We start from the raw sequence: 21,146 nt of genomic DNA, 5'->3' as shown, positions 1-21,146 counted from the left end.
TATGTATTTCAAATTTACAGACGTTTCGCCGTTTCGGGTAATTTCTGCTTTTTATGTTTGAGTTGGTGATCTCTACCCCAGATGTAGCTCTTTTGTAGTGAACTGGGTTAACAAAGTCACGATCGAAGGTTGTTGCTACGACCTGCACGTCGAGTGATAATAAAACTTGTCATGTTTTATCCTTTAAGCCTTTAATTCTCTTTCCGTACTTCTTTGATTTAAGCTTTTAGTAATTAGTATTATTGAGTAAGTCACTCTCTTCCCATCCAGTTGTGTAAATAGTACTTAAATTAAGAATTTCATAAAAATTAATGGAAAGCTTCAGGAAATTTCATAAAATTCTGACAAAAATGACATAATATTAAAATTTTATTTCGATATTCAATATTATGAAAATTTCGATGAAATTTTGACAATTTTAGAGAGAAATTTGAATCCTTGCTGTAGAAGGAGTGTGGTGGGTCCCTTAGTTCCGAGGCTTAGGTTCGGGTGGACGGAGCTGAGGATAGTGGAGCTTCGAAACTCGGGTCAGTGTTATTAAGGTAAATTCCCGGTCGGGGCTACTTGCCCTCCAAGCTATAGATGGCAATGTTTGTGGTGGAGTGACGTTTCTGCCCTTTTGGAAACACAGTGTTTGGTCGTTTTGATGTGACTGTTATATTGACGAGGGGAGACTTTTGGGACCCACAGTTGACGGAGCCTTGAGGCCGGGGGTATGGTTCGGAGAACGAGGCCGAGGCTTGTGGAGCTTCGAAAATCGCGGCAGTGTCATTATGGTAAATATGTGCCGGGAGATGTAACAGCTACTTGCTCTCCAAGTTATACATAAAAATATCTTTTACATGATATACATTTTATATGTTAAGAACGAAATTTATGTCACCGAGTCGTTGTAGTATAGTGGTAAGTATTCCCGCCTGTCACGCGGGTGACCCGGGTTCGATCCCCGGCAACGGCGATTTTTTAATTTTTCTACATTTTGTTTTGTTTCCTATTTTCCTACTTCTTTCTACGTTTTGTTTTGTACAGTCCTGATGACATGGTCAGTTCAGGATCGTGTTTTGTATCTCGATGTGATGCAACACTTGCGTCCACAATCACCATTACGAATATCACTACTTGTTTAAGCATGTCGACGATGGGGCATCACTGTTGGTGCAAAGAGAAACAATGGAACCCAAACCAGGTCAATCGGGAAGACTGGCTTCAGATTTCATTTTGTCCCGTCAAGAAAACCGTCTGCTTAATTGTATGATGATCCAACGGACTGTACTTGCGAGGAAGCCTTTGATCCCATAAGCTAGCGTTTCAATCCTTTACTCATGTCCAGACCACAAACAGCGGTACGCAGCAGCGTTTCAATCGTTCCCCTTTCCCGAATGGGTGTCCCACAACCGCAGCACTCAACTATCGATCCTTGATAAACTATTTCGAGCGATCCTCACGGCCAGCAAACCATTCGTGTGTTAATAGCCGACGTGACTGTACGTGCGTTTCTTGGGTAGTTTTCATGATCTTGTTTTCGTTGATAGACTCGTGTTGTCGGAGGGTCACAACATTAGATTTATCTTGAATTATTGGCGTGATGGTGAACGGCGCGAGCTTGACAATTCATTGGGAGTGTTTGTTCCTGCAACTAGATCAGCAATAGAGAGTTTCCAGCAAGTGAGACTTGATAGTTTGGAAGAAGCTACTATCCAACGGAACCTGTCATGCTGTATATGTAAGGATGACTTTGGTGCTGATCAACTGGTTATTCCTTTGCCTTGCACACACTGTTATCATGTAGGTTGCATTGTCTCTTGGCTGGAGGTAAAACACTTGTGCCCCTTGTGTGGATACGCAATGCCAATTGTGGAACAGGGTGAGCCTTCAAATTCATAATGGAAGCCAAGAGATAAAAAATATCTTCACCCTTCACTGAGGCAAATTTCATTAGCTAATGTATTGTTCAATGATTTTTGAATTCCTTTGTATCATGTAATGTTATTTGATAATGAGGATAATGTCATGTTATTTAAAAAAAAAAAAAAATTTGATTTAACTTTACTTGAATTGGAATTCGATTTTCCTGACAATGACGATTTTTATTGATTCTTGGCAATGACGATTTTTGTTGATTCTTCAAACCCTTCAACCTAGGATAGCCAGTAACTCAGGTTCAAAATCAAATCACCAGGAGCCGTGACAATCAATCTGAATATTATAGTATCAATTTGATTCAACTCATAATTGAATTGGAATTCGGTTTTCTCTTTTGCAGCGGATGTTGTTAGTAATACTTGTCACTTTTCCAATGTTAAACCATAAGATTATCATCCTCATAAAAGTAGCAGAACCATTTGATAGTTAAGAACCTAATACAATATTGTGTTACAGAGCTCGTCAATTGATTAAGATTATGACATGATCAAAGGAGTTATCTTCAATAGGAGTAGAAGGCTTTTGGATGAACCTTATTTTTACAATGTCAGTACATCACAGCAAGCCTCAACTCCAGAACTCTAAATTCCTACTGATTTGATCTCAATCAGACCAAACTAAGGTTAAGAAAACTATCCCAATTCGACAGTAATATCAGATAGCTGAACATCTCTTTTCTTAAGACTAGTAGTTTATTTGAGTATCAACAACACATGTTAAAGCAGAAGAAAAAACCTTTGGGCTTCTCTTCCATGTCTGCTTTAGGGGTTTCGCCCGATTCATTGTGTGTAGCCATCAAAGAACTAGTACCGGGAGACTCCGGTGGCAGTACAGCATTATCAGATCTGAATATCCGTTGGGGGATTGCGGGTTTTGAAGGTGAAATAGTAGAGAGATAATGCATAAGCATCTGTATAATTTGGCTAAAGTTGGGCCGATCATTTGGATCCTCTTTCCAACATGAGGTTACTATCAAAGCTAAATCCTCTGGCAGGTCTTCAGCACTTGGCCTCACATTCTGCAACAACGTCTATGACCTCAGATTTTGATGCCAAAGAAGACACTTCGTTATGAATAAATTTATGTTGTTACCTTAAAAGCAGCTGCATATGCTGCTTGCAGATTTGACATGCCTTCAAAGGGCAGCTTGTTATGAATGAGTTCCCACAATACAATTGCAAAGCTATAAGCATCCACCTTATGATTGTAATGCTTCTTCTCTCCATGTCTTAATGTAACTGTGCTATAAAGCTGCCACCAACCGTAATTAGTTTTCTGATATAAAGGGCTGCTCACAAGACGTATCATTAAAATATGTATAACTTTTGAATCAGAAAATGCAGTACCTCAGGAGCCATCCACCGGTATGTCCCAGTTTCAGCAGTCATCATTTCTGTTAATGACTCTTCTCTTGCTAAGCCAAAATCCGCAAGTTTAACTGTTTTATGGTCTGCAGTCAAAATCAAGTTCTCTGCGAAAAGGACAGGACCAAAATGTGAGATCCAAAACAAATCCTATCTTCAGATACAAAAATTTGCTTTGCCAGTAAGAAAATTTTCTAACATGTCATTTATGCAGTAGAATCAACTATGTGCCAGGAAAGTAGGACATAGAAAAACCAATAGGAGAAACAAGGCTAATGATATTACGGATCATGAAGTGATTTAATAAACAAGTCTCTGATCATGTTTACTACCGGATTATCAGTTATCTTCTAGTGCTTAATAAATGATCCTTCAGTTTTCTGTATTCCAGAAATATTAACAGATACACTCCACTAGTTTACTCACACAGCAACTTTCTAGTTCAAGCAATATCCTAAACAATCAACCAAATCTTCATACAATTATAAAAGTAAATCTGTACCAGGTTTCAGGTCCCGGTGAATGATTCCATGAGAGTGTAAGCATTCCATGGCACGAGCAATATCAAGTGCAAACCCAACTGCCACAGGCATGTCCAAGCACCTTGGCCGCATACTGAACAAGTATTTGCGCAAAGTTCCCCCAAGAAGAAGCTCAGTCACTATGACCATGACAGGTTCTTTGCAGGCACCAATGAACTGGTAATACACAAAATACAGAAGCCCAATCAGACATGCAAACATATACGCCGACTTAAAATGGACGAATACTTGAAACGAAAAGTTAGACAACAACCTTCACTAAATTTTTGTGCTGCACTCTGGACAACATAGCCACCTCCCTTGCAAACCGTGCTTCTCTCCTGGCAATCTCTTCTGGGGTCTCTCCTCTATTGACAATTTTCACAGCAACATTTTGATTCTTATATCTGAACAAACAAAACCAGAACTAACAGATTAAAATCCATCACTGTATTCAACACTTACTATCATAAAAGACCATAATTGCAGTTGCAGAACAATAAAGCTGGGATAAATTAAAATGCAAAGTTCAGATCTTTAACTCTTTTCCTAACCCCACTCATCAACCCCACAAAACTGAACCAAAAACTGAGCTTTGAAAACTATCATAACTTCAGAAATCCAATCAATACTTTATCAAGATCCAACCTTTTTGTGACCCAAAAACAAAATTCATACTAAATAATAATTTGATGAACTTGAAAAATGAATAAAATCCAGACACAAGCACTGAGAGTGAGGTTGACTTACTTTCCTTCATAGACTTTGGCATGAGCACCCTCCCCAATTCTGGGCCCAACAAAAAGATGCTTTGGATCGATGAGCCACTTGGCATCCAAATCAAAACTCCCAACTGCATAAACCCCATTACCAGATCCCATACTTCCTCTCCAGGCTCAGCTAAACTCAATAGACTGATTGAGACTAAACAAAATTGCAAATGCCCTTTTCTTGTATGATCACATTTCAAGTAAACCTGGGAGCATTGGTCAGTTTAAAAATGGCAAACACTAGAAAAGGAGCAAAATTTACATTAAAATATGTGACCCTTCTATAGTCTATAATAAAAGGGCATGGCGTAGCAGGTTTCAGAGAACAGACCCATGCCCTGAAATCAAGGTTGCAGATCCCACAAATCTAATGTGTGCCTTTGTTGGGGAGGCAGAGAATAAAAAGCTAGAGGCAACCACCAACAGCAACAGACCCAGAATTTAAAAATGGGGTTGAAGCTCAGGACCTTTTGAGCTCTGTCAGTAGCAGAGATAGTGGGATTTAATGTTTGGGAAATTGGGAAAGAAGGAAAGGAAGCCACCAAAGCAAATAGAGGACGGGGGTAGTTGGGATTTGGGAATGATGAAGGTGGCGGTGGATGTGAGGTAAAAAAGTCAAGAGAAAGTAGAAAAGTTCAGCTGGAAGTTACTTGTGGTCTTCTCCGCGTATGGAATTTGATGTTTCCAGAACAGATAACTTTGAGTCTCTGTCAGAGAATAGTGTACTTGCTTACTCTGTTTCAAATATTGACAAAAACGTCATTTATTTAAATATTTTCATTATATCACGTGATACTCACTTTTGAAAATTAGGTAACAAACTCTGATAGGAGGTAAACAACACAAGTGAAAGCACAAGTACATCAATATCATTTGAGTTCACAGGATTAGACAATCTCCAAAATTCTCAAGTCATCTGAAATTGTGCATGGCAAAAGTCTATGATTCACTAATTTATGCATTAACATTTTTCGACCAAAATTTATGCATTAACATTAAGCACATCAGCTTATAGAGAGTACAAGGTGACACGGATATACGGGGGCAAGCAGATGATCTATTCCCCCCATTCCCTCCATCCCCTCTGATCGAGAGTAGGCTCTATAAGCAGATAGAAGCTCGCAAATACCCATCTATCGGACGAAAGGTTCTCAATCTTTTGGGTATTTGTGTGACCGTATCTCGTATAAGACCATTTGTCCATTGCTGTCTTCGAATAATTCCATGCAAAAGTGATAAGGTTCAGCATTCGCTATAATCTCAAAGGGTCAAGCAGCCTTCCATCTCAGCGGCGCTTATACAGACAAGGTTTCAACTCAGGCCAATCAATATCCTTTTTCTTCGAAATTTGCTCCTCCTAGAGAATAAAAATGTACAGATTTTTAAAAATATTGAACCTTGCAGGACTTATACAGAAACATTTATATGCAATAATGAATTAAAGACGATATTTAATCTACAAAAAGCTAACCTTTTTCTTGAAGTAAAACAATATAAACATCTTATTTGAGAAATCCTGCAATAATCCACATGAGTTAGCAAACTCGGCAATTTAGCATAAAGAAACTTGACCAACAACCCATCCAAGGAAATGAGAGGAACATAAAATACCTTCGCCACAGAGGTAAATCCTAAATCACAAACTGCTTTTGTGAACTTCTTGGGGTCTGCTCCTCCAGTATTGGAATCAAATCTGCTCTTCACTTCTGCTATCAAAAGCCAGCCACTGTGAAAAACAACCCATCAGTTGGACTAGGATATCACTTGGACAAGATAATTCAAAGTTCAAAAGAACATTGTGTACAGACCGTGGCTTAAGAATTCTGTGTGCTTCGTTAAGGTAACTTGGGAAATTAGTCCCCATCAATGACAGGCAGAATACAGCAACATCTACTGATGAAGAGCAAAGGGGAGTCTGCAAGTACACAGAATGATTTCTTAAATTCTTTGAATCCCTTGTGATGAAAGATCTCAATTGATAGGAAGAACAAAAGAAGTTCCTCATTTCTATGCATTACCCAATTGCCGACAGTTTGGGAATACTAAACTTTATGCATAAAAATTTAGGATATATTTACACAGCATGTACATGAACATAACACATATAGGTCAAACCATATTTTCACTTTATATAGCTGCGTCATTCCAAGCGTAAAAGGACAATCTTATGCAAAAATTTATGATCCAGAATTTTTTTATAAATTGTTGCAGGAGTATGAAACATATTAATCAACTCAATGAAAGCACATACATTTGCCATATCACAAGAAATTACTGAAGGATCATTTGAGATGAGATCAAAGGAGAAAACTTTGTTCTTCACACTTTTTGCAAGGCGTGCATCCCCTGGAATACAAAAGAAGAGATTACTCAAACGCAGAATCCAATTCATACCAGTGAACATATGACAGATGTGATAGTATATAAAACTCAGTAATCTTTCATTGGAATAGTGTAACAGTGGTAATTGGATTTGATTAAATCTTACCACATCCAAAATCAGCCACAACTAGAGACGGGCTGTGATCTTTTAGCCATTTTATGATTATATTCACCGGCAGCTCAGGCCAATGTGACATTTGCTCTTGATATCCTGCATGGTACTGCCAAAGAAAGCAAGTAAAATCCATTAATCCTCAAAGTACCATTGAAAATACAGGACAGAAAGAAGTTCATCTCGACTAAAAAAAGTTCTGATTTAGAAATCTTACTGTATCAAACAATGTTGGGTCGTCATTGAAATACTCAAGCGCCTCTTCCCCACTGAAAAAACAAGAAAACAACATCATCTTTTGTTCGAATTCGCAAAACATTCATTCATCTAATACATGTGGGACACATTAAAACCTATCTATATCCTAAAGGTAAATACTTGTATTAGCATTGACAACTCAAAAGGGCACAAATTTGATCCGAACCCAGATCAATTTGCTCAAAAACAATGAGAATGGCTTTAAAGCTTAGAAATTTAGCCCAAAACTGAGCAAAGCAACTACCCGGGTTCAGTAAACAAAATCCAAACTTTCAAATTACAATTCAAAGTAAGTGTTGGGTATAAGTAGTACTTACGTGCAAGTGTAGAGCTTCTCATTAAGCATTCTGAAGTGCCCTCCTGACAGCTTAGCTTTCATCTGCATCCAAAACCCACCATTCCAAATCCCTCAATCTCATTCTTAAACATAAGAGAAGTACAGAGCATCAAAACGACTGCGTTTTCAGAATTATAGACAAACCTTATCGAGAAAACTGGAGGAGGAGTTGGAGACCGGTCCCTGAGATTTTCTGCGCTTAGAAGCTTTTGGGTTTTGTTCTTCTTTGTTTTCATTGACTCTTTCAGCTTTGGGTTTTTCATTTGAAGCTGTGTGGTGACGTCTCTTCGCCCCTTTTCGCTTTTTGCTTGATTCCATTCTGCTCTCTTCTTCTTCTTCTTCTGAGCTCAAACCTAGATATCAGTTTGCTACCATTTTAAGGGTTTTAGGTAGTTTGGGCTAATTAGGGTTTGCAGTAATTGGCACAGAATCGGCCCAATGATAAAAAGGCTTCCGAGTACTCTAAAGCCCATTTTAAGGGTAGTTGGGCTAATTGATTGCCCTGGTACAGCCCATTTACGGTTAAAGTTGCACGAATCAGCACAAACTCGGCCCAGTGATAAAATACTCTTCTAAAGACTCTAAAGCCCATTTTTCAGGGTCTTGACCCGACCCATCACAGCCCATTGTCCATGAATTATTGCAAAGAAACCCAAACGTGAACTGCAAGTGGTTTGAGGGTATGAAAAGGCGGGAAGCTCTAGTTAATCTATTTCAAGCATGTAACGCTAGGAAACCATTAGCACAGTTACACTCTCAAACCCTCAAATCTGGGCTCGCAAATGACACCTTCTTCGCCACAAAGCTCATTGCTCTGTATTCGAAACAGGACTTACTCGGGCACGCCCGTAAGGTGTTCGACGAAACGCCTCAAAGAAGTGTCCATCTGTGGAACGCTACACTCCGGAGCTATTGTAGAGAGAAGCAATGGGAAGAGACATTGTTTTTGTTTCAAAAGATGTTATTATCGGATCGAATGCCGGATAATTTCACTATATCTATTGCTCTCAAGGCTTGTGCCGGGTTAAGGGTACTTGGGTATGGGAGAATAGTGCACGGGTTTGTGAAGAGGAATGAGAAGGTTGCGGTGGATGTGTTTGTGGGTTCGGCGTTGATTGAGTTTTATTCCAAGTGTGGGAAGATGGGCGAGGCGGTGAAAGTGTTCGACGACTTTTCTCAACCCGATGTGTTTCTGTGGACTAATATGGTTACTGGATATGAGCAGAATGGTAATGCTGTGGAAGCATTGGAGTTTCTGTCCAGAATGGTGACGGTTGGGCGGGTTAAACCTGAGCGAGTGACGCTTGTTAGTGCTGTTTCTGCTTGTGCTCAGCTCTCGAGTTTTAGACTTGGAAGTTGTGTTCATGGTGTTGCTATTAGGAATGGGTTCGATTCTGATTTGTGTTTGGTAAATTCATTGCTGAATCTATATGCAAAGACAGGTTCTATCAGAACTGCCACTAGCTTGTTTTGGAAGATGCCAGAAAAAGATGTTATTTCTTGGAGCTCCATGATTGCTTGTTACACTCATAATGGGGATGTACTCGAAGCGTTGGATCTTTTCAGAGAAATGATTGATAGGGGAGTTGAGCCTAATTCAGTAACTGTGAGCAATGCATTACAAGCGTGTGCAGTGGCCTGTAACTTAGACGAGGGTAAGAAAATCCATGAACTTGCCACTAGGAAAGGTTTTGAGTTAGATGTTACAGTAGCAACAGCCCTGATTGACATGTACATGAAGTGCTCTCAACCTCAAGAAGCAGTTGATCTCTTCAGAAGAATGCCGAAGAAAGATGTGGTTTCTTGGGTTGCTTTGTTAAGTGGGTATGCTCAAAATGGGATGGCATACAAATCGATGGGGATCTTTCGTAACATGCTATTAGATGAAACTCAACCTGATGCTGTCGCTATTGTTAAGATTCTTGCAGCGTGTGCAGAATTAGGGAACCTTCAACAAGCTCTTTGCCTCCATGCTTATTTGATTAAAACTGCTTTCAAGGATAATATCTTCGTTGGAGCTTCACTCATAGAGTTGTACTCAAAATGTGGTAGCATAGACAATGCAGTCCGATTATTTGAAGGGATGGCGTACAAGGATGTTGTTATCTGGAGTGCAATGATTGCAGGTTACGGAATCCATGGACAAGGAGGAGAAGCTTTGAAAGCATTTGATCATATGGTTAAGCACGCAGCTGTTACGCCTAATGATGTAACATTTACCTCTGTTTTATCTGCGTGTAGCCATTCAGGTTTGGTTGAAGAAGGTTTGGGGATATTCAATATGATGTTGCATCAATACCAACTGAAGCCCAGACCCGAGCATTACGGAATACTGGTTGATCTTCTTGGCCGAACAGGAGAGTTGGACAAGGCCATGGAAATTGTTGAGCGAATGCCAAACCCAGCTGCACCCCATGTTTGGGGAGCCTTGCTTGGTGCATGTCGGATTCATAACAATATCGAGCTGGGAGAGGTTGTAGCAAAAAGACTTTTGGAGTTAGAACCGGATCATGCAGGTTATTACATACTGCTGTCAAATATATATGCCATGGATGATAAATGGGAAAATGTATTTAATCTTAGAACTTCCATAAGGGAGAAGGGGTTAAAGAAGATCTTTGGACAGAGTGTGGTTGAGGCAGGGAGTGAGATCCATAGTTTTGTTGCCAGAGATAGATTTCATCCTGAATTTGATCGATCTATGGATTGCTGAGGAAATAAGAGGTGAAAATGAGACAGGAAATTAGAGGTGAAAATGTAACCATATCTCAGTTTTCTTTGTTCTGTACAGAAAAATATTGATCATCACTCCATTCGATATGATCGAATTTCAAATAAATCTTTGTTAGATATCTAAGAACGTTGCTACAAAATTGTGTGCATTACATTTATATCAATCAGCACTGGTCTACTGTCCGGAAGAAAGAACGAATTCTACGTACAGATTTTTGAAGGCAATCATGACTGTCATCAGCAAAGGCCCCATAATTGCTCCCTGAAAAGAAAAGAAATAAACTCTATTAGTTTCATGATGCAAGTACTGTGATAGCAATTCATTATGATGCATATAGCAAGTATATCACCTTAATTTTAAGCTAGCTAATGTGTTTATTAAAATGCTTCTTATAAAATGCGTCTTACATTAAATGCAAGCATTATAAACATTAGGGAAGAAGAGTAAATTACTTCTAACATGGATGGGAAAAGAGCAATGCCACCAAGTATGCTAAGCCCGGTGAGGTAGGCATTCTGTCCTGGAATCTCATCTTGGATAGCAGCAGTTCCATATTCCAGCAGTATTTGATGGATTGATGTCAACAAAATGGCGTCTAGATATTTCGCTTCCATGCCCAGTTGCAGCGCTGCCGGGATTGACAAAAGCCAAGCCGGTGTAATTTGCAAAACGGCACTCATCAGGGCAAGGGATGTAGACATGTACAGGAAATGAATCTGGTAGAATCTGAACAAGAGATATGTGAGGCATCCTTGAAAGAATGTGACCTTAGCAGCAGCCAACAGCACACTGCTGACAGCATGATCAAGCACTTGGGCACATCTAACCCTTGTCGATCTTGAAAGTGGCAGCATCCCCAAAACATGATCCATAACACCTCCTGAGTCCGTGGTGATTAGGTAATACAAAAGCCAGAAGAACACTGTCAATTCGAAGATGAAATTGAACAATCCAGCAGCACCTGAAACAAGTGAGACTGCCATGAACAGCAAAATATTTGCACCTCCGGCCAAAACCGTAGTACTACTAGTAAGTAACCTTCTCGAAATGTCCAATCCCTGTAACAAATATGCTTTCGCTTTCTCTGCCAAGTCTTCCTTAGCAATCATAGACATGAATTTCCTAAAATGAAAAATATCATCAATATCCCTATAGATCACTCCCCATTCTCTGTTCCTCACCCTCGATTGAATGTTATGAAACTTCTCGGACAAGGGCTGATTGATATTGCTGTTGATCTGCTTATGATCAATATTGCCAACACCACCATTACTCGAAATGTCGACTGGAGAAGAATCATTACTAGTCAAATAATGCCTCAGACTGTCCACAATCTCAGTCACATTGTAATCAGCTGCCCAAGAATCGATATTCAGCAACACTGTCTCATAAAACTTCGTAGCATAATCATCAATCAACTCAGGAATTTGATTCTCATCCATCCATTTCTTCAACCCAACTCTCTCCGCATAGTTGTAATTCTGCTCCAATTGGTGTTCCAAATGAACTTTCATCGAAATCACAGCAAACTTCCCTTCCATTCCAATCTTATACGAAAAGAAAACCATCCCTAACAAAGTCCCCACTATCATAACCATGATCAAGCCAATCGCAACCGTCGTCTTCAACCTTTTGAGCATCAAACTAGTAATGTACCTGCTAACCCTGTTACTATTCCTCAGTTTCAACCTACTTCCACGGCGCGAAAGTGCCGAAAGTGTAGTAGTCACACCAGAATCGATCACTATGCTTCTGTAACCCAAAACATAAGCTACAGAGCAAGCAATTGCAAATGCCGGGATAGTGTAAAAGCCTATGTTCTCATAGAGAATCACAAATAGGGCAAACGTGATAAGCCGTTGTATAATTTTTGAGAAGCTGAAAAAAAAAAAAACAATGAGCATCAAAAAGGTCACAAAATCAACAAAAAATGTACTGAATTTCGAAAACATGTTGCATTTCATGTCCGTACTTACATTTTTCAAGAAGCTGAAGAAAAACAATGAGCGTTAAAAAACAGTTACAGAATCAATTAAAAATGCACTACAATAAAATACCGACAACCACTGTCAAAATAGTTACTGAATCAACAGATTACATATTTTGAAAACATGTTGCATTTAATGTCAATACTTAAAGTTTTAGATAGGCTAATAAAAAGATGTCAAAAAAGTTATAGAATTAACAAAAAATATACCGAAATAAAATTTCGAAAACATGCGTGTTGCATTTAATATCACTGCAGACATTTTAGACCTTGCCTGAAATTCTTTTTCGGGCGAGGCGGGCAGGGGCGTTTGAGGAGGCGGTGAATGGCGGTGCGGGAGTCGACGAGGGAGGCGGTGGCGGCGCGTACCGCGGCGCGTGGGAGCGCAATGAGGGTTTCGAACAGGCCGAGATTGAGAGAGTCAGACCAGAACGAAACCAGAGCAGTGTGGAGCTCGCGGAGAGGCATAGAACAGAGAATGGCCCATTGGATTGGGCGCCAGTAGCCTTCTAGAAGCTTCGTGACGCCGTAGAGGAGCGCGAGTGAGAAAGCTAGTCCGGCGTGGGCCAGGGCCACGTACATTCCGATCCGGACGTGGGGGTCGGTCGGCAGCCGCAACGATTGGTCTCGGGTGAGGCGCGGCGGCGGGTGCGGGTCGGGTTCGGAGTGAGGGTCGGCATCGGCGGGGTCAGGTTTTCTTTTGCGGCGGCGGCCAAGGTGTTTAATGGGAGGAGGGGAATCGGTGGTGTGTGACGTCATCGGTGGTGGTTGTTAAGGGTCGGAGTCGGCCAAACTCTGTAATTAACGGCGAAGGATCAAAGATCTGAGAGACTCTCTCTGCTTCTTTCTTGTGGTACAAGTGTTAAAACGGACTGGATATAAAGCCCAACTACCAATGCTTATAAGAAAGACAGCCCAACAAGTGAGGCACGATCCAGCCCAATAGTATCGAAAATTAACAGTTTTTTGGTTACATAGTAACATGCTTGCTTAAGTATAAGTCTACTATCTTTTTATCTTTTTGGAGTCTTCCCTCAATATAATCAGGTTCTTCCAAAAAGTGTTGTTTCTTATCTGCTTCTTTCGTTAAATTTCAAGCCAATCAAATCAATCCAATAAAGCTCCATACATTCGAAGTTTATCTATTTTGAACCAAAAAAAAAAAATTGATTTTTATATAAACTCATCATGATAGATTAGTGAAGATGGGTCATTCGCTCACTGTAAGTACTTTATGGAGTCACAATCTTCCCCCTAATAATGTGGTTGCTGCTTCAGTGTATGATCACCTCAATTAATGTTGGTTGCCTTACGGACTTTTCTTTGTAAGGTGTTGTAGTCTTTTTCTTATCCAAAGAAAGAAAAAGAAAGAAAAAAAAAAATACTCACCCTAAAAAGAATAATGAGATTAAAACTTACCATAAAATATTGAATAATGAAATTCCTATTGGCAAAAGGAAAGAAGAAAAGCCCAAAAAGCTGACGGCGTTTGCCTTCCCCAAAAGGATATTAAAGATTCATCATCAGGAATCGTTTTTGTATTTCCAAATCAGACACTCGGAAAAAGGCTGACCTAAAGAAGGTAAGTTGCTTCTCTCTCAAACAATGGATCAGTACAAGACCTCTTCAAGCAACCAATCCCACACAAAAAACCCTTTACATGTCAAAGAAAAAGAACTTGGAGAGCTTAGAGAGCTTCCTTCCATGGAGGAACTTCTGCTCCAAAATCTAGTCACCGGAGACGCTGAAGCACAGGTTCGGGCTGCTACTCAACTCGGTAACCTAAGCAGCAAGCAAAGGCACAGTTTGGCTGAGAGAGGTGTTATGCTTCCATTGATATCAATGCTTCATTCCCAAGACTTTGAAGCCATTGAAGCTGCTCTCTTAGCTCTACTTAGTCTTGCCTTTGGTAGTGAAAGGTTAGTCCATTCTTCATCCTGTACTTCATATTCTGTTCATATAATTGTTCCATATCATCTCATGTTCTATAACACACTGTTAGAATTTCACTGTGGTTAAAAAGTATTGACTTTTTGCAATAGTAGAGAATGACCTATGTCTTCTTCTGTTTGACAGGAACAAGAGATGGATTTTGAAATCCGGGGCTTTACCGGCGGTGCTAAGCCTCCTTCAATGTGGAAGCAAAGGGTTGATGGAGCTCACAATAACAGCTTTGATGATTCTCTCATCTTGCAAGGCAAACAAGTTATCAATTGCCTCGTCTGGCGCCATTGAGCAAATCATTGAAATTCTCAATCGAGACTATGCTAATGCTAATGGCATGAACACAAACAATGAGACGATCACTATCAGCATGCAAGCCAGACTTGATGCCGTGGCTACACTCCACAACCTCTCAACTTGCCATCATATTATGCCATCTTTGGTCTCTTCTGGTGTAGTTTTCTCCTTGCTGCAAATAATCCGCAGCTGCGAAAAACCATCCCAACTGGTTGAGAAGGCTATTGCATTACTTGATGACATTGTTTCTTCATCCAAGATTCCGCTCAAGGAAACAGCCGGAACTTGTGGCGCAATTGGGGCATTAGTTGAGACCCTTGAAGAGGGATCAATGGAAAGCAAAGAGCACGCGGTGAGAATCCTGCTGTTCATATGCCAGAGCTGCAGAGAAAACTATAGAGGATTGATTTTGAGGGAAGGAGTAATGCCCGGGTTGCTGCAGTTGAAAGTAGATGGAACATGGAGGGCAAAAACTATGGCAGAGGAATTGCTGTTGCTTTTGAGGGACTGCTCGAGTTGTGGTCCGAGTAATCAACAGTCCAGGAATGAGGTTATAGAGCAGATTATGCAAGAAATTGATGCAGAAGGAGAGGAAGTTGCTGGGAGTACAGCACTGAGGCTGCTTGCGAAGCTCAGCATGATGCAATGAGATCTATGGAACTTGGATAAAGTTTTGGTCCATTTGGTAGATGCATAACTGTCAAACTGTAGATAGAACTTTGGCTACTTTTGACAATTTATAACCAATTGAAATTATTAGGATGTTCAGAACGGAGATGCTAATCCCTTTTATCACGTATTTGCAATCAAAGTATACTTCGAACTACAGTGATGCTAAAACAGTAATTCATACCATAAGTCATAAGAACATTATCAGTTCTCTTTCTAGGTCAGTACACTACAACCATCTCAGTAATAGAGAACAACCATAAAATAACCAGTCTATCTTTTTCAAGACTCAAGTAAGTAGCCAGCTTGCGAGAACCCAAAAATCACTCAAGAATGTCTTCTGATAAGAGCACACAGAACAGACCAAATGTGTGCACAATCATACATATCAAAGATAGTATACTAAGAAAATTAGCACAAAACTTGAAATAACCAAGTCTTCAAAAGCCTGAAGGCTCATTCAATTTTGCCCCAATTCACAATCCTAATGTTTTGATAATTGAAGCTCATGACAGAAGTGAGTGCTTATTTGCGGTTGTTTATCAAACTAGGCCCTGCTGAGTAAATGATTTGGTCGTTAAGTTGGAGACAATGGCATTGGTTACCCATCAAATGCAGGGTTCGTTTGTGACATATCCGTCCAGGCCTTTGTCATGGAGCAATGGGATGAAGTTGAAGTGGTACGTAACAACACACTTCACATGGTTGGGAGAACAGAGAGTTACTCTATTATAAAGCACAATATTTGTTTGCGTGTAGGGGCTTCTCCCATGCGTGGACCAAAACTTAAACCATTGAGAGTTTCAGCCTTCAAGGGTAATGCCCAGAATGATAAATCTGGAGGTAGAAAAGGTGGATCAAAGCTTCCTAAGAATTCGGTCAAACTAAAAGAGAATGAGGATACCAAAGCGGGTTCTCCCCAGGCAAAATGATATCCCTATTTCCTATGCCTCTGAAGCAAATGAGATTAATATTGCATCTTCCCCTGCCATACATAATCTGTTTAAGAAATGGTTGGGAATGCTCCAAACGCAATCATCAGGTGAAGTAGTAGACGGGATTTTGGGAGAAGAACCTCCTCAAAAGGTGATATCAGAAACTGAGCACGAGACTCAAAACGAGGAGAGAGATGGTATTCTAACTTTCTAAGGATGGTTTGGTGCAGTTTTCTCTGTCTAAATGCTTCAATAAAGATACCCTTGCTTATCTTCATCCCCTCGTACCTGGTACAATGGCGCCGAAGTTTCAAAAGAGTTTACTCCTTTGTGGGTTCTCGGACCCTTCATTGCAGCTCTCTACATCAAGATGCTTCAGTGGTTGTGTGCACTCTATGTTTTCAGCTTCAAGCAGACTGTTAAAGTAATCAAAAACTTGCCCACTTATTACCTGGTGGCGTAGAGATACATTTTTCATGGGAAGCTTAAAGAGGATGTATATGCTCGTTTCTGGCAACCTGTAGTTGATATTAAGAATTTAGATTAAAAGAGAAGTACCTTGATTTTGTGGAATCAATATGGCCATATTATTGCAGAGCAATCAGATTCTAAAGAGGGCTAATCTCATTTTAGAAGAGAAGTCCTTTGTTACATTTGCTCCTGATGATGGTTGAAAAGGTTTTGAGTTCTTTCAAGGAGCTAGCCAGTCCCATTTTAGATTGGGTTTCATCTTGATGTCTAGCTGGTGGTCAACGATCACGACAAGCAGATTTGTCCGGGTTTTTCTAATTTTTTATGAGGCAGCATTAGCATTCTTATTTTTGGATGAGGTCCGTATTATTTTTTGCTCATGTACTGTATTCAGCTCTTCTTGAAGTTCCATAATGAGAGTATTTTCATTTTGAAAAAAACAACTCTTTAAAAGCTTGCTGCTCATTAACAAATGAATAGCCTGGGACAACCAGAGGGTAACAAAAACATTACCAATACCAGATCCTCATTAAGAATCAAGATCCCCGTAACAAATCCACTACATATAAAAGTAAATCATTCACCAGTCTACAGAAACAACAAATATTCAATCGTGTGCACAAAACATACATCTAGGGAAGGGGACAGTGAATATTTTTTTAAACTATGGCTTAACCTTGGGAATATTCATCCCACCCACCAGAAAAGAACATTAATATTCTCCTTTCATAGTATGTGGAGGTTTAGAGAATTATTTGATTGATGTTATAATATGTTTTCTACCAAAAGATGAGGAACATGAGATACAAATCCACGATCAAACAGTACGGGCATGGAATGTTTACCCTGACCTTCTGTAAAAGCTATAGACCGCCACACCCACGGTTGCCACTGCTCCCACCACAGCGACAGCTGCAAGGATATCACTTTGCTCCCACTTTCCCATGTAGCTTGTCAGTTTGCATCCCAATGCATCCTTCTTGCCACTGCTAGCTTCTGTAGTTTCTTTCTGCTTCTTTTCCTCAATTCCACTGTTCTGCTCAAAATTTCCATCTCTGCAGCATGAGACTCCATTAGCACCCTGGCAACAACCTGCAAAGTTCTCATTGCTGTTCTGAATCTGAGTGCCGTTTTCTTGGGGATTTTCCTTGCTTTTCTTAGAACCTTCTCCAATTGGAAGCTTCTTGTCCTTAAATTTTTCACTTTCTCCATTTGGAAGCTTGTGTTCATTAGCTTTTTCAGCTTCCTCAGCAGATACTCCCATTTCGCCTCTGTTGGGAACGAAATTCAATTTCATGTCAGTGATAATTAAACTAAAAGGCTTCATATATAGAAGGTAAACAAGACTGAGAGTCAGTTACATGTTATAATAAAATCTAGATTGCCTAGCACTCTAACACTGCAGAATGTGATGCTCCTACATTCCTCCACATTTAATTGTATAACAGAAGAACTGATGAGTAGTATGTTAAAAAGACAAGTTACATTATAGTGAACTTTGCATCACAGGACAATAGGCAAAAACCAAAGAAAGAAGCACAAACCTCCATAATCGTTCTATAATCTTCCCTTTCCCAATATGCTCATCAAGCAATTCCGGTACATCATCAGGAGCAACATAGCCATACCTGCAATTAAAAACAGATAATGCTCAAATTCTGTCATACAAATCCAATATTATCAGTTTACAATTGTTAATAGAGATCTTACCAGTGACCAGTGATCTTTCCATCTGCACCAGGGCTGTAGATAATCAAGTTCCCAGCATACTTGTGGCCCCCAATGTGAGAACAGGGACTAACAAACACCTGATCCTTCAGTCCTCGCAATTCAGCCTCCTCTATGAATTTATCAATGAGAACAGGTCCACAAACACCACATCTACGATCTCGACTACCATGGGCACACACAAAAACGTGAGAACCAGTCAAGACCTCCTGTGCTCCAGATGCCCATGCTTTATCATTCACGATAACATCATCCACAAAGCTATCAACATCTGACTCTTTCAAGCCCCTATCATCCAAAAGCAAAGCACCATTGAAGTCAGAGGAGAAAGTTATAGGACACAATCCCAAACATGAAACGGTCACAGACTCGTCACAGAGAAGAGAAATATGTAGAACTAAACTTCTGGAGCTTACAAATCTAATGAGTTCAGTCAATTATCACAATATAAAACCTCATGTGGAGCGAATAACATATCTAACATGACAAGAACATTTGTTGACGTCTGAATCAGTAAATAGGCCATGTCACCATATTTTAAGAGACCTTAGTTTGCAGGTGTGACATTTAACATCTAAACTATACTTTACTGTAAAGATTCTTTCTTAATTACTTCAAGCTTTTGCTTGAAGAAGCAGGTAAAATTCATATCTAGTAACTGATTAAGAGGACAAAGTCATGACTAGGGTAAACTTCATTAGCTGATACTTATGATATACAATTAACAAACCGCAAGTGTTAACAGAAATTTAGTAGCAGAAAATATACTTATACACATGAAGAACATGAGTATGCAGAAAAAAAAAAGAAACATCTAATCGTTTCATTTTCTCTGGCCAGTACATTTTAATCACTTTAGTGAATTCACCACATTAATCTTAATCAGCAAGGAAGATTCAGAACAGATATAAAGCCCTACATGTAGTCAAACCTGGCACCACCATAATCTCAGAGGGAACAAGTCCGAACAACACTTCAACTACTCGTTAACATACTAAAAGTAGCTCAAAAGATCTCACAAAATAAAATCTCAAAATTATGAACTCCAACCGCAGCTAGCAATCAGCACACTCTTCAATTCAACCAAACTAAATCTGGAAAATCCAAAACAAAGAACCCTAGCTTGTGATCCAAACACTACAATTCCGATCAAAACAACGCAAACAAATCAAAAACCTCAAGGGAACTCACCGGTATTTGATCATATCCGGGAAAATCAACACATCGCCGTCAGCGAATTCAGTTCCGTCGCGCCCTTCACACACCGTCAGCTTAGTCTACCAAACCAAAAAAAGCAAACTAACAGAGTCAACTCAAAGCTCACTAGTAATCTTCAAGAAACCTAAAATCAAAGCGCCAGAAAAATCAAAGCACGAGGCACCGACCTTGATCGAGATATCGTTCTTGCGGGCCTTGAAAGCCGAGGAGAGGAGCTTGGGGAGCGGATCGGACTCGGAGCCTTCAACGCGAGCGGGCCAGGCCTCGGGGCTCTTGTAGCAGAGGAACACGTGGCGGTCGTAGGCGTCGACGGTGCCGGCGAGCTTGCTCTGGAACATCTCCGGCCTCTTGAACCCGTACTTCTCGTCATCGGCGGCGGCGGACAGGGTGGAGAGGTCGTCGGAGGCCATTGCTAGGGTTTGGGGTAGCAGAGTCGGTGAGCGAGGTTTAGAGAGAGAAACGGAGGAGCAGGAGAGAAAGAGGTAGCGGTTCTTTACGGCTGTGAGGAAACGAAATGAGTGTGGATTCGCAACGCGCATGGGTATATGGACCTGTATTCTGTGGACCGTGATACACTGTGCTACGGAACAAAGATAACAGCGCGGCCAGAGCGTGGGGAACACGCGCGGCGGTAGTAAATTAGGAAAGACGGGGAGTGTTCGGGTGCTTGCGGGTGCACGACGAGGGAAGATATTTGGGTGTGATTTATCGAACTTTAATTGTTAGTTATTTAATCTAAAACATTTTGTTCCAAATTAAGTAATTTAATTTGGTTAGGTGATTCTTGTATGAATTTGCAAACTAGATGCAGAAGATTCATTTTTCGGGTATGATTTATTAAACTTTGATTGTCAGGTATTTAATTTGAAACGTTTTATTTGAATCAAGTAATTTAATATGATTAGGCGAACAATAGATTTGAATTCGAATCAAATTTCATATTTTTACTGTGTAATTGACTAAATTAAAGCATAAATGTATATCTTTAATATAAGATATTTATTATCTTTATAACAGTTTAACTTAAATGGAAAATGATCGACTATTTCATTGCAGAAACATCAACTTTCATCCTTGTTGCAGAAACGGATTGTTATCGTAAAACTCATATCGTTTGTTGAAAAATTAATTTGCCAGGGTACATGAATTACATCAAAATAGTGTTAGGTTGGATAATTTGGTCAATCTCTCGTTTTAACCGGAAACGCTTGATCTTAATTCATTGCAGATCGACGGGTATCAATTGCGTTACGACTCCAACATAATTGGAGATTTGGAGGGATCAAAAAGCTCTTCCGTGCACGCAAAAATGGAGGGTCCATAGAAGATGACTGCTTTTCTCAAAAAAAAAAAAAAAAAAAAAAAGATGACTGCTCACCAGTCAGCCGGCCGTGCCGGGAAAGTTGGGTGCAAGCGCGTGGATCTAAAGAACTTTAGGTGGCATGGAAATTGCTAAATTACAGAAATGGTTCTAGAATTTAATTTTGAAAGAGATC

General features: G+C 40.0%; 6 protein-coding genes and 1 non-coding gene across 8 annotated transcripts; 3 read left to right on the top strand and 4 right to left on the bottom strand.

The window, feature by feature from the left end:
• Nucleotides 1–886: 886 nt before the first annotated feature.
• TRNAD-GUC (transfer RNA aspartic acid (anticodon GUC)) lies at nucleotides 887–958 on the top strand. Its single transcript has one exon. It is a non-coding gene; the product is annotated as a tRNA-Asp (tRNA).
• Nucleotides 959–2,297: 1,339 nt separating this feature from the next.
• On the bottom strand, nucleotides 2,298–5,229 carry LOC133726641 (serine/threonine-protein kinase STY13-like). 2 transcript variants are annotated; one of them, XM_062154234.1, is made up of 7 exons: nucleotides 4,910–5,229; nucleotides 4,559–4,784; nucleotides 4,083–4,215; nucleotides 3,790–3,985; nucleotides 3,270–3,394; nucleotides 3,016–3,174; nucleotides 2,298–2,941 (listed from the first exon to the last, which is right to left on the bottom strand). In XM_062154234.1, exons 2-7 carry the CDS (start codon nucleotides 4,687–4,689, stop codon nucleotides 2,627–2,629), a joined length of 1,059 nt encoding a protein of 352 aa, XP_062010218.1. In that variant the 5' UTR covers nucleotides 4,690–4,784; nucleotides 4,910–5,229; the 3' UTR covers nucleotides 2,298–2,626. The 2 variants fall into 2 exon arrangements, with proteins under 2 accessions (XP_062010218.1, XP_062010217.1); XM_062154233.1 differs by having other exon boundaries at nucleotides 4,559–5,229.
• A 196-nt stretch (nucleotides 5,230–5,425) lies between these two features.
• On the bottom strand, nucleotides 5,426–8,025 carry LOC133726643 (ribosomal RNA-processing protein 8). The gene is made up of 9 exons (XM_062154235.1): nucleotides 7,812–8,025; nucleotides 7,648–7,709; nucleotides 7,290–7,341; nucleotides 7,067–7,181; nucleotides 6,830–6,924; nucleotides 6,387–6,493; nucleotides 6,190–6,304; nucleotides 6,050–6,094; nucleotides 5,426–5,935 (listed from the first exon to the last, which is right to left on the bottom strand). The coding sequence occupies exons 1-9, from the start codon at nucleotides 7,983–7,985 to the stop codon at nucleotides 5,864–5,866; spliced, it is 837 nt and encodes a 278-aa protein (XP_062010219.1). The 5' UTR covers nucleotides 7,986–8,025; the 3' UTR covers nucleotides 5,426–5,863.
• Nucleotides 8,026–8,345: 320 nt separating this feature from the next.
• LOC133706912 (putative pentatricopeptide repeat-containing protein At3g01580) lies at nucleotides 8,346–10,633 on the top strand. Its single transcript, XM_062132456.1, is given in 2 exon segments — nucleotides 8,346–10,360; nucleotides 10,363–10,633. Coding segments are annotated over 2 exon segments (2,118 nt in total). The 5' UTR covers nucleotides 8,346–8,349; the 3' UTR covers nucleotides 10,470–10,633.
• Nucleotides 10,528–13,147, bottom strand: LOC133734405 (uncharacterized). The gene is made up of 3 exons (XM_062162046.1): nucleotides 12,663–13,147; nucleotides 10,854–12,279; nucleotides 10,528–10,662 (listed from the first exon to the last, which is right to left on the bottom strand). The coding sequence occupies exons 1-3, from the start codon at nucleotides 13,145–13,147 to the stop codon at nucleotides 10,576–10,578; spliced, it is 1,998 nt and encodes a 665-aa protein (XP_062018030.1). The 3' UTR covers nucleotides 10,528–10,575.
• A 917-nt stretch (nucleotides 13,148–14,064) lies between these two features.
• Nucleotides 14,065–15,445, top strand: LOC133706902 (U-box domain-containing protein 6). Its single transcript, XM_062132449.1, has 2 exons — nucleotides 14,065–14,307; nucleotides 14,465–15,445. The coding sequence occupies exons 1-2, from the start codon at nucleotides 14,093–14,095 to the stop codon at nucleotides 15,276–15,278; spliced, it is 1,029 nt and encodes a 342-aa protein (XP_061988433.1). The 5' UTR covers nucleotides 14,065–14,092; the 3' UTR covers nucleotides 15,279–15,445.
• Nucleotides 15,446–17,202: 1,757 nt separating this feature from the next.
• LOC133726640 (uncharacterized) lies at nucleotides 17,203–20,202 on the bottom strand. The gene is made up of 5 exons (XM_062154232.1): nucleotides 19,818–20,202; nucleotides 19,624–19,709; nucleotides 18,415–18,720; nucleotides 18,249–18,332; nucleotides 17,203–17,975 (listed from the first exon to the last, which is right to left on the bottom strand). The coding sequence occupies exons 1-5, from the start codon at nucleotides 20,187–20,189 to the stop codon at nucleotides 17,546–17,548; spliced, it is 1,278 nt and encodes a 425-aa protein (XP_062010216.1). The 5' UTR covers nucleotides 20,190–20,202; the 3' UTR covers nucleotides 17,203–17,545.
• Nucleotides 20,203–21,146: the final 944 nt, after the last annotated feature.

Source organism: Rosa rugosa, chromosome 1 (genome assembly GCF_958449725.1).
Source record: "Rosa rugosa chromosome 1, drRosRugo1.1, whole genome shotgun sequence".
Taxonomy (NCBI): Eukaryota; Viridiplantae; Streptophyta; class Magnoliopsida; order Rosales; family Rosaceae; genus Rosa; species Rosa rugosa.
This window is presented reverse-complemented; position numbering and strand designations above follow the sequence as displayed.